The sequence below is a fragment of the Tamandua tetradactyla genome, chromosome X, assembly GCF_023851605.1.
Source record: "Tamandua tetradactyla isolate mTamTet1 chromosome X, mTamTet1.pri, whole genome shotgun sequence".
NCBI lineage: Eukaryota > Metazoa > Chordata > Mammalia > Pilosa > Myrmecophagidae > Tamandua > Tamandua tetradactyla.
Window position 1 is genome coordinate 1,226,899 of NC_135353.1, and position 12,921 is coordinate 1,239,819.

Genomic DNA, 12,921 nt, shown 5'->3' on the forward strand with positions numbered 1-12,921 from the left:
TAGTAAAATGTCAGAGGAAAGAGATAAGTTGAGAACTAATGAGTATAATCCCAATATACTGCATAGAAAACCAACAAGAGTGTTGTGGTATCTGTATAAACAGAACCACTGCCAGTGTGGACTAAAAGGGACAGAAAAAGGGCAAAGTGAAGGAAAAATATCTTCAGAGGCATAACCATGAGGAAATCTCAGACCAGGAGAGCAGAACCACCCATACACACAGAGTGGGTCAATTTGCCCCAGAAGAAGACGGTAGGCAGCACATTAAAAGAATTATACACCACGACCAAGTGGTGTTTATTCAAGATGTGCAAGGATGGTTCAACACAAGAAAATCAGTTCATGTAATACACATCAATAAATCAAACAGAAAAAATACATCATCATCTACATTGATGCAGAAAGGGCTTTTGACAAAATTTAACCTCCTTTCTTGAAGAAACCATTTCAAAGGATAGAAATAGAAGGGAGCTTCCTCAACGTGATAAAGGGAATATATGAAAATCCCTAAGCTAACATCATACTCAATGGGGGAAAGACTGAAAGCTTTACCTCTAAGATCAGGAACAAGACAAGGATACCCACTGTTACCATTGTTATTCAACACTGGGATGGAAGTACTAGCTAGAGCAATTAGACAAGGAAAAAAAAAGGCATCCACACTGGAAAGGAAGAAGCAGAACTCTCACTGTTTGAAAATGATATGATACTGTATGTTGAAACCCCCCCCCCCAAATCTACAGCAAAGCAACTAGAGCTAATAAATGAGTACAACAAAATGGCAGGGTATAAGATGAATACCCCCAAATCATCAGTGTTTCTATACGGTATTAATCAGCAACCTGAGGGGAAATCAAGGGGAAAAAATTCATTTACAATAGCAACCACAACAATAGATAGTTAAGAATAAATTTAACCTAGGCCACAAAAGACCTATACACAGAAAACTCCAAGAAATTGCTAAAAGAAATCAAAGACCTAAATAAATAGAAGAACAAACTATGTTCATGGATTGGAAGATTAAATATAGTTAGGATGCCAATTCTGCCCAAATTAATTTATAGATCCAATCCAAATACCAATTAAAATCCCAACAACTTACTTTGCAGAAATTTAAAAAAACACTAACCAAATTTATATGGAAGGGCAGGGTACCCTGAATAGCTAAAAATATCTTGAGAAAGAGGAACGAAGTGGGAGGTTTTATACTACCTAACATTAAAGCATATTACAAAGATACAGTGGTCAAAACAGCATGGCACTGTCATAAAGATATACTGACCAATGGAATAGAACTGAGTCTTGGGAAACAGACCCTCTGATCTATGGCCAATTGACCTTTGATAAGGCAGTCAAGCCAACACTACAGGGACAGAGCAGCTTCTACAATAAATGGTGTTTGGAGAACTCGATATCCATATCCAAAAGAATGAAGAAGCACTGCTATCTCACATCTTAAACAAAAAATAACACAAATGGATCAAAGACCTAAACAGTAGAGCTAAGACCATAAAACTTTCAGAAGAAAACATAGGGAAATATCTTAACAATCTTGAGATAGGCAGTGGTTTCTTAGACTTTACCCCCAAAGCATGAGCAATGAAAGAAGAACTAGATAAATGGGATCTCTTCAAAACCGAACACTTTTGTGCATCAAAGAACTTTGTCAAGAAAGTAAAAAGGGGGGGCGCAATCGTAGTTCAGTGGTAGAGTTCTCACCTGCCATGCAGAAGACCTGAGTTTGAATTCTGGCCTGTGGACATCACGCACACTGCCCCCCCCCCCCACCAAAAAAAAACTCAACAAATGGTGCTGCAATTAAAGGGATAGGTACATGGGAAAAGAATGAAATATGACGCCCACCATACTGCACAGAAAAAAAGAAGTAAAAAGGAAGTCTATACAATGGGAGACAATATTTGGAAACCACATATCTGATAAGGGTTTAATATCCAGAATATATAAAGGGATCCTACAACTCAACAATGAAAAGACAAATGATTCAATTAAAAAATGGGTAAAAGACATGAAAAGACACTTTTCCAAAGAGGAAATACAAATGATTCAAAAACATATGAAAAGATGCTGAACATCACTGGTTAACTATTAGGGAAATGCAAATCAAAACCACAAAAAGATATAATTTCACACATACTAGAATGGCCATTATCAAGAAATCAGAAAACAAGTGACATAGAGGATATGGAAAAAGACACACATTTATTCACTGTTGGTGGGAATGTTGAATGGTACAACCACTATGAAAGGCAGTTTGTTGGTTCCTCAGGAAGCTAAGCATAAAACTAAGTATAGAATTGTCCTATGATCCAGCAATCCCATTATAGGTATATATTCAGAGGAACTGAAGGCAATGACATAAACAAACACTTGCACATCAATGCTTATAGCAGCATTATTCACAACTGCCAAGAGACAGAAACAGTCCAAAAGTCCATCAATGGACAACCGGCTAAACAAACTGTGATACATAAATACAATGGAATATTATACAGCTCTTAGAATTAAGGCATGAAGCATGTAATAACGTGGATGAACCTTGAGGACATTATACTGAGTGAAATGAGCAAGAAATAAAGGACAAATATGGTATGGTCTCACTAATATGAACTAACATTATTGAGTGAACTTTGAGAGTTAAATTTGCGAACACAGGTTATCAGGAGACAGAAAGAGAGAAGATATTGGGCATTTGATGCTGAAAGAATACAGAATGTGCAAGAGGACTGATTGTAAAGACCCAGAAGTGGAAAGCACAACATTATCTGATGGTAGCACAATACTGTAAGTACACAGAACAAAGTTGAGTGTATGTTTGAGTGAGGAGGGTTAAGGGCATGTATGACACGAGAAGGAACGTTAGAGGATTAAGACTATAAGGTATAAGTTAGCGATGCCTACAGTGAACAATGATGGTGAGTAAATGCCTCATATAGATTGTGGTGGTGAAGGTAAGGCTATGTGATTATACCAGGAACCATTGATTTTTTTACTTAGGTTGGAGTCTATGATGTGTGAATAAAAGTTTCAAAATGAAAAGAGAGATACAATTGCTAGAGAAAAAGTGGAGAGAGAGATGTACCTATTCACTGCTGGTAGGAATTAGAGTGGTGTAGCCCCTCTGGAGGGCAGTGTGGTGGCGCCAGAGGATGCTAGGATGGGACTGTTGTATGATTCTGCAACTCTGTAGTCAGGTGTATACTTGGAGGAACTGAGAGCATAGACATGAATGGACATTTGCACACAGATGTTTATGGTGGCAGTGATTCACAATGGATGGAGGTTACTTAAGGGTACATTGACTGAAGACTGGAAGAGGGAACTGTGGTGTTTACATAGAATGGACTACTGAGCAGCTGCAAGAAGAAGTTATCAGACATGCAACTAGGTCAGTGAATCCTGAATTTGAGTAAAAGAAGACTGAAACAAAAAGACAAATTTTATAATGCCTCACTGATACAGACTAATTATAATGTGCAAACCCTGAGAATTGAACTTGAGAGCACAGGTCATCAGGTAATGGCCTACTGTAAAGGCTCCTAGATTGTAAGCTCTCACAGCAGTCACACCTATTCTGGAGTTGTAACTGTTATTTCTAAATTCTAAGATGCTAAGCACCTACTAGAATGGCCATTCTTGTGTGTGACACCTGTGACTCAGAGCTAGAGTTCTACAGCTATGACAGTCAGCATTACCCCATACAGCAATTGTTAAAAACACTGAAATACTGAAAAGACTTCAATTAGAGATAGAAATGAAGCTTCTCTGGGTAGGACTAAGGTAAATAAAGAATAAAGGGTAAACCATGATACTGACTGTATTATAAAATTTCAACTTCAATGTTGAGACCAAAGGAAGAGACGTTTAGTTGGTGCAAAATTCTTATTTTTGGTAGCATGCTATCTAATTTAACTTGTATGGTCAACTTATTTGAACACCATAACTTCATGGAACCTTGAATACAGAGTGAGATCTTGGTTTGTATAGGATGGTGTGATGCCCCAGATCTCCCACATCCCATAGTAATCTGCACAGAAGATTAAAAAGTATTGCAAAGTAACCTTGAGGGACTGGGACAAAAGGTGGAAAAATTAAACCTCCCCATCTGGGGAAGACCTGGTATTTTCGCAAGCATTTGGGCCTACAAATTTGATGGGGAAGGCCCTTGATCTTGGGGCTTGCACTTATGAAACTTACTCCTAACAAAGGAGAAGTTAAGCCTACTTATGATTATGTCTAAGAGTCACCCCCAGAAAACCTCCAAGCCAACTCCGCAGGTGAACTCAATGCCCTCCCCACTATGTGGGACATGACTCCCAGGGATGTGAATCTCCCTGGCAATATGGGACATGACTCCTGTGAACATCCTGGCCTGGACATTGTGGGAGTGAGAAAGCCTTCTTGACCCAAAGGGGTAAGAGAAATGAAACAAAATAAAGTTTCAGTGGCTGAGAGATATCAAATAAAGCTGAGAGGTCATTCCTGAAGTTATTCTTATGCAGGATAGAGATACCCCTTTTCACTTTTTGGTGCACTAGAGTAGTTAGAAGAAAAATATCTGAATCTGTTGAACTGTTATCCAATAGACTTGATTCTTTTTAAAAATATATATTTTTATTGACAAATCTTCACACATACAGTCCATACACGGTGTTACAATCAGTGACTCACAATACCATTACATAGTTGTGTATTCATCACCATGAGCATTTTTAGAAAGTTTGCATCACTCCAGAAAAGAAAGAAAATAAGAAAAACCTCATAGATCCCATATCCCTTACTCCTCCCTCTCACTGACAACTAGTATTTCAATCTACCCAATTCATTTCTTATCCCCCCTACTACTTATTATTTTTTTATCCATATTATTTACTCATCTGTCCATACCCTGGATAAAAGGAACATCAGATAAAAGGTTTTCACTGTCACACAGAAACACTGTAAAACTTACGTTGTTATACAATCATCTTCAAGAATCAAGGCTACTGAAACATAGCTCAACAGTTTCAGGTACTTCCCTCCAGCCTCTCCATCAAAACATAAACTAAAAAGGGATATCTATATAATGCATAAGAATAGCCTCTAGAATAACCTTCCAACTCTGTTTGAAATCTCTCAGCCACTGAAACTTTATTTTGCCTCATTTCTCGCCTCTCCCTTTTGGTCAAGAAGGTTTTTTCAATGGTCTCAATGATGTTGGGTCCCAGCAAATCCCAGGAGTTCTGGCCCATGTGGTCAGGGAGCTTTATACTCCTGGGAGTCATGTCCCACATATGGGGGAGGGCAGTGACTTCATCTGCTGAGTTGTCTTAGAGAGAGAGAACACATTTGAGCAACAAACGAGGTTCTCTGTGGGTTACTAAGGCATAATTTTAAGCAGGCTTAGCCTATCCAAGATTGACGGCTCAATCTATTGATTTGGTTATCCCCAAATGCGTGCAGAAATATCAGGAATTCTCCAAATGGTGAAGTTGAATATTTCTTCCTTTCTCCCCAGTTCCACAAAGGGACTTTGCAAATACTTCTTCATTCACTGCCCAAGTTACCCTGAGATATATCGGGGCACCACACTAACCTAGATAAACCAACAAGATCTCATGTCCTATTGTTGATTCCATGTACTTATGGTATTCAACTAAACTGACCATACAAGTTAAATTAGGTAATGTGCTACCCAAAATATATATTTTGCACCAAATAAACAGATCTCCTTTTGGTCTCACACAGAAGTTGAAGTTTTAAAATATGGGCGATATCCTTTACCCTGTATTCTGATCTACCTTAGTCTTATCCAGATCGGCTTCATTCATATCTGTATTCGATGCCTGATCACTTCTTCAACTTTTAAAACAGTTCCTGTATTAGGTAGCGATAACTTTCATAGCTTTAGAGCTCTAACTCTGAGTTTCAGGTGCACATAAATATCCAAAGTTATTTTGAATGATCACCAATAGCCTTGATTCTTGAAGATGACTGAATAACTACAGAGCTTTTAAGGTGTGATCTTGTGACTGTGAAGACCTTTTGTCTAACACTCCTTTTATCCAGTGTAAGGACAGACTGAGTATGAAAATAAAGACAAAAAATAAATAAGTAAATGGGGGAACAGGGTGTATAGGATGTTGTGGTTGCTCTTTTTTACTTTTGGTTTAATTTTTATTCTTATTTTAATTGCTTTGGGGTAATTATAATGCTCAAAAATCTATTGTAATGATGAATGTACAGTTTTATGATGATACTGTGAAGCACTGATTTATATCTCAATAAAAAAATCATTGAACAAAAAAAAGGCACCCTGAAGCAAATGAAAATATAAGCACAGAATACAGAATGAGTGAAAATATTTGCAATACAGATAGTCAACAATGGACTCATATTCAAAAAATGTTTTAAAAATTTTAAAACTCAATAAGGAAAAGACTGCAATCTAATTGAAAAATCAGCAAAAGATGTGAACATGAGTTCATCAAAGAGGAGAGCCAAACAGTTACCAAACATGTAAAAGTTGCTCAATTACCCCATTACTCAAAGAAATGCAAATGAAAACCACAATAAAATACAGGCATACCTCAGAAATATTGCAAGTTTGGTTCAAGAACACAAAAAGTAAGTATCACAATAAAGTGAGTCACACATACTCTTTCGTTTTCCAGTGCTTATTAATAGTTATGGTTATACTACACTGTAGTTTATTAAGTATGCGATATCATTATGTCTCAAAAAACAGTGTATAATACCTCAATCTTAAAATATCATATTGCTATTAAATGCTAACCATATCTGAGTAATGTTTTTGCTGGTGAAGGGTCTTGCCTTGATGTTGATAGCTGCTGACTGATCAGGGTGGTGGCTATTGAAGGATGGGGTTGCTGTGGCAATTTCTTAAAGTAAGACAAAAATGAAGTATGCCACATTGATTAAAGGAAGAGTTAACCTTTCACAAAAGGTTTCTCTGTTGTGTGCAATCCAGTTTGATAGCATTTTATTTACAGAACTTTTAAAACTGTTATCAATTCTCTCAAATCTTCCTGCTGCTTTATCAACTACATTTATGCAATATTCTAAATCCTTTGTTGTCAGTTCAACAATGTTCACAGCATCTTCACCAGGAATAGATTCCATCTCAAGACACCACTTTATTTCCTCATCCATAAGAAGTAACTCCTTATCCATTCAAGTTTCATCATGTGATTGCAGCAATTCAGTCACATCCTCAGGTTCCACTTCTAATTCTTGTTCTCTTACTATTTCTGCAACATATGTAGTTACTTCCTCCACTAAAGTCTTGGACCCCCCAAAGTCATTCATGAGAGTTGGAATTAACTTCTTCAAAAATTCTGTTAATGTTGATATTTAGACCTTCTCACATGAATCATGAATGTTCTTAATGGCATCTAGAATGGTAACTGACTCCTTTTCCAGGTTTTCCATTTACTTGGCCCAGATTCATCAGAGGAATCACTATGCCAGCTAGAGTCTTACAAAATGTATTTCTTACATCATAAGACTTGAAAGTTAAAATGACTGCTATATCCATGGATGTTGTTAGCATGCATGAAAACAACATTAATCTTGTTGAATATCCCCATCAGAGCTATTGGGTGATAAGGTGTATTGTCAATGAGCAGTAATATTTTGAAAGGATCTTCTTTTCTGAGCCTAGGTCTCAACAGTGGGTTTAAAATATTCAGTAAACCATGTCCCCAACAGATGTGCTGTCATACAGGCTTTGCTGTTTCATTTATACAGCATGAGTACAGCAGATTTAGCATCATTCTTAAGCGTTCTAGGATTTTCAGAATGGTAAAAGAACTTGACTTCAACAAAGTAAACAGCTGCATTAGTCCCTAAGAAGAAAGTCAGCCTCTCCTTTGAAGCTCTGAAGTCAGGCATTGACTCTAGCTATCAAAGTCCTAAATGGTATCTTCTTCTAAAATGAGGGTGTTTCATCTCCACTGAAAATATGTAGTTTAGTGTAGCCACCTTCATCAATTATCTTAGCTAGATCTTCTGGATAATCTGCTTCAGCTTCTACATCAGCACTTGCTGCTTTATGTTGCACTTCGATATTTATGGAAATGGCTTCTTCCTTAAACCTCACAAACCAACCTCTGCTAGCTTCAAACATTTCTTCTGTAGCTTCCTCACCTCTCTCAATCTTTACAGAATTGAAGAGTTAGGTCCTTGCTCTGGATTAGACTATGGCTTAAGGGAATGCTGTAGATGGTTTGCTCTTCTATCCAGACCACTAAAACTTTCTATCAGCAGTATGGCTGTCTTGCTGTTATATCTGTGTGTACACTGGAAAAGTACTTTTAATTTCCTTCAAGAACTTTTCTTTTACATTCAAACCTTGACTTCTTGTTTCAAACAGTTTCCCCAGGGATGTTTTCTTTCTTCAACTCCAAAGGTTTCTGGCTGTGTGGGCTCTGTTGGTACTGAAGCCTTTCCTAAAATGGTTCCCTCTTAAAAGGCTCCAGTAAGCAACCCCACTTTGAATGGCTGGAGACACATCTCCATGGAAACCATCTAATCAAAAGGCCCCACCCACAACTGGGTGGGTCACATCTCCATGGAAACACCTTAATCAAAAAGCTCTACCCAACAATATTGAGTGAGGATTAAAGAACATGGCTTTTGTGGGGTACACAACTGGCAAATACCTCCATGGAAATAATCTAAACAAAAGATCACACCCACCACTGAGTGGGTCAATCTCCATGGAACAATCTAATCAAAGGTTTCTACCCTACAATACTGAATGATGACTAAAGGACATGGCTTTTTTAGGGTATACAACATTTTCAAAACAGCACATTCCACTTCTGGTCACCCAAAAGATATGTTCCTTCCATATACAAAATACTATCACTCCGTCACAATATTACAAAAGCCTTAAACCATTTCAGTAACAATAAAAGTCAAGAACAGTACAAAATCTCATCAAAGTCAGTTACTAGCCAAAATTCTCCCCTGGCAGTTGACCTGTGAAACGTGGAACAAGTTATCTGTTGCAAATTTAAAAAGGAGGGACAGCCATAGGATACATGTGTTATGCACTGTTCTATACCTGTGCAATATTCAAAAACTTAAAACAAAGTGAGCATTTAGTAAATATTCAGTATGTATACGTATCAAATGATACTTTAAAACATGGTGCTTAGGATGAATGCTATACAGCAAGTAACCAATTTTATAAAAGTAAATATGTTTTTACTTGTTAAAAGAGATGGTTCCTATAACAGCAGTAATAAATCATGCAAAAAATACATTGAACATTTTCCACATCACTTACCATCCAGTGACACCTCCAATTAACAGCTGAGTTGCCACACTATACTTTTCAGCAGAGGGCCCAGATTCCTGTCCAAAGAGCTTGCGCCACCATGGCTGCTTTTTAGCTAATTCCGCAAGGTCCAGTGACTCAAAGTTTCCTATAAGCATTAAGATACTGAATAAGAAAAGATTTGTTTTTATAATAAATCATTAAAATTCCTACCGCGATTAAGAGATTTTTAAAGAAATAGAGGTAGCTGTAGTTCCGACCCTCCAAAAAATTCTATTTTAAATAGCCTGTTACATTTGAAATTCTGACTAGCAATTTTGGAAAATCAGGCTAAAATCAACAAATACTAATACTTACATTAGAGGAAAAAAACCTACAAAATTTAGAATTAGTAAATTCTATTTTTTATATTCAAATTTAAAAACAACCAAAAGGACCTAGGGAAAAAATGCCAGTAATGCTTAATAATGTACCTAAAATGAAATGGATTTTCTTAATTTGCCTCTCCTCTTCAAGGGTAACTCAGTAACATTCAATTGCCCGCACTCAAATTCTCAGGACTATGTGGCTCTCCAGTGACAATAAAGATAAAAAGTAATGTTTAATTGAGGTCATTATTTATTAGAAGATATGCTAAGCAATAAACACATACATCCAATTAAACCTAATTAAAGTAGTTACTACTTATAAATCCCATTTTATGATTAAGAAAGTGAAGTTCTGAGGTTAAATAACATGCTCAAGAAGAGAAAACCATTAACAAAAATGTCTATCCCTGTGAGAAGATAACCTCAGACCTACACCCAGTTCTGTTTCAGTAGAAACATACTGCATTAAGATAAATGGGGAATGTCATCAATTTATCACTCAAAGCTGTTTACTGTAAAAATCACCCCAAATGATCAAACACAACTGGCATGGAGTCCCTATGATCCTTTCATACACAGTATCCAGCACACAACCAAGAATTACTATCTGTGCAAATAGGCAAAGCATGTAATGGAAAGCACCCCCCACCAAAAAAGGAGACAAGCAGAACCAGAAATGATCCAGATGCTGAAGTCATCAAATAAAGATGTTTAAAAAATGCTCAAAAAGTTAAACCTATGTGTAATTTGGGTCCCAGAAGAAGATTAGAGAGACTGAAATAGAAGTAATAATCATTATAAGAGGCACACAAGAAAATGACGTCAGATGGGAGTCTAGAAAACGTAGAAAGGAATGAAGTCCACTGGAATGGTAAACAGGTGGGCTAATTAAATGAATACTTACTGTACAAAGCAATAATTGTAATGTTTTGTGAAGTTTAAAATATATAGAGAAATTAAACAATACACTTATAAGTAATCCACAGGTCAAAGAAAAAAATCACAATGGAAAATTAGAAAACAGGAAGTAAAGGGAGCTTCTTCAATCTAATAAAAGACGTCTACAAAAAACCTGCCATCACCATATTTACTGGTGAAATCTAGAACACTTTCCCCCTAAAACTGGGAACAAAGCAAGGATGTCCACCCTTACCACTTCTATCCTGCAGCAAAGCAATAAAAAGAAATAAAGCAAAGAGACAGGAAAGGGGGTAATAAAACTGGCTTTACTGACAGACAACATGATTATGTGCGTGTAGAAAAAGCCCAAGTAATCTATAAAAAGCTACTACAACTAATAATTAAACTTAGCAAGGTCATAGGATACAATATCAATATAAACTCAGTTACGTTTCTATGCAATAGAGAAAGAAAACCTGGAAAACAAAATAAAATAATTTGAATTAAAAAATACCCACTGAAATAAATTTAATGAAGGCTGTGTATGATCTCTACATTGTAAACTACAAAACACTGAGGAGAGAAATTAAAGTTGATCTACATCAGTGGAAAGATATTCTATGTCTATGTTTTGAAAGACTATATTTTTAAGATGTTCATTTTCTCCAAACTGATCTATAGATTTGAAACAATTACATTTAAAGTGGGCTTTTTTGTAGAAATTGATAAGCTGATTCTAAAATTTGTATGAATGTGCAAAGGACCTTGAGTAGTGCTCCAGTTACAACAGCTGCACAACAAATTACTTCGAAACTTCGCAGAGTAAAACAATAATTTATTATGCTCTCAGATTCTGTGGAGCATTAATTCAGACAGGACATGGCATTGCAGCTTGTCTCTGTTCTATGATGTCTGGAAGAGTTAAAGGCCAGGATCTGGAATCATCTGAAAACTCATACATTCAAATGCCTGGTGGTTTATACTGTTGATCTGTTGGGGTCTTCAGTTGCTTTCCATAAAGGCCTTTCTACATTAGGTTAGTCTGGGTTTTCTTGCAGTATGATGGCTAGGTTCAAGGGTGAATGTTCCAAGGGAGGATAAGGTGGGAGTAACTGTATCACCATTCAAGACCTAGTTTCAGAAGCTGTGCAGTGTCATCTATACCACATTCTGCTGGAACAGTCAAAAGCCCCAACCCAGACTCAAGAAGAGGAAGTATAGATCCCACTACTCAGTGGCAAGACTATCAAAATAACATTGAAAAGTGTCCCCTAGACCATGAGGAAGGGCGCAGTTGAAATAACGCTGGTGGGCATCAGTAAGGCCTTATTGGTGTTTATGGCTGGCATCTGTTCTGGTTGGTGGCCTGTTCTGAAAAATCAGTGCATGTGCTCTGCTGGCTGTTAACCATTTCTAATGACACCTCTGGGTATAGGGTACCTTCAGTGGCTTGCTTGGGTGAGCGAAGGTGAGGCAGGATCCCTGATTAACAATGTCACTAGAGGACGGGCCACGGTGGCTCAGCAGGCAAGAATGGTTGCCTGCCATGCCAGAGGACCCGGGTTCGATTCCCGGTGCCTGCCCATGTAAAAAAATTTAAAAATTAAAAAAAAACAAAACAAAAACAATGTCACTAGAAGCATGTAGAATGGAACAGTGAAACCTCCTAGATGGAAGTCAGCAAGGGCAGACAAAATAACTAATAGCACCTAAATACATAGAACAGTAAATTGACATAAATGCAATGTTAATATAAAACTCCAACATACTCCCCTGAGATTTTAACAGATTGACAACAAACGATAAAGTCACAGAAGATATGAATAACATAATACATAATATCTGATTAATATATTTGTATACTTTTAGAAAATCCATCTTCTCAAACTTTCATGAAACATTAATCATGTAATGGACTAAAACACCTCAAAAAGTAAGCCAGACTGAAACTTTTGCAGGCTACAACTTCTGATCCCAATCATTATGAATAGCAACTAAAGAAATTAACAAGTATTCATAGCACATGGAAACTAACGTTCAATATCTGTTTCACTAAATAACTATTAGGTCCAGAGGAAATGAAAAATATCTTTGAAAACAATGAAATTAAGAAGAGTTCAGAAAAACATATATCCTTACTGTGTTCAGTTTACCCCAAAGTGTTACTGCAAATGTTTTATTATTAAAGAAAAAGATGAAATAGTATTCAATTCCAAAGAACACTGAAAGAGCATGTGGAATGGGAGATAATGGAGCAGTCATTTAGGAAAACACAATCTGCCTCAAGTGGTCTTACAACCACCTCAGGAAAAAAAGAACAAAGTTGGAGGAATTACACTAGGTAATCTC

At 36.9% G+C, this 12,921-nt stretch overlaps 1 protein-coding gene across 1 annotated transcript in view; it reads right to left on the bottom strand.

Moving 5' to 3' along the window:
• Positions 1-12,921, bottom strand: part of FUNDC2 (FUN14 domain containing 2) — a 52,920-nt gene that overhangs the window by 38,158 nt on the left and 1,841 nt on the right. Inside the window, exon 2 of the mRNA XM_077144783.1 lies at positions 9,314-9,452. Coding sequence (XP_077000898.1) covers positions 9,314-9,452 — 139 coding nt within the window. The remainder of the gene's footprint in view (positions 1-9,313; positions 9,453-12,921) is intronic.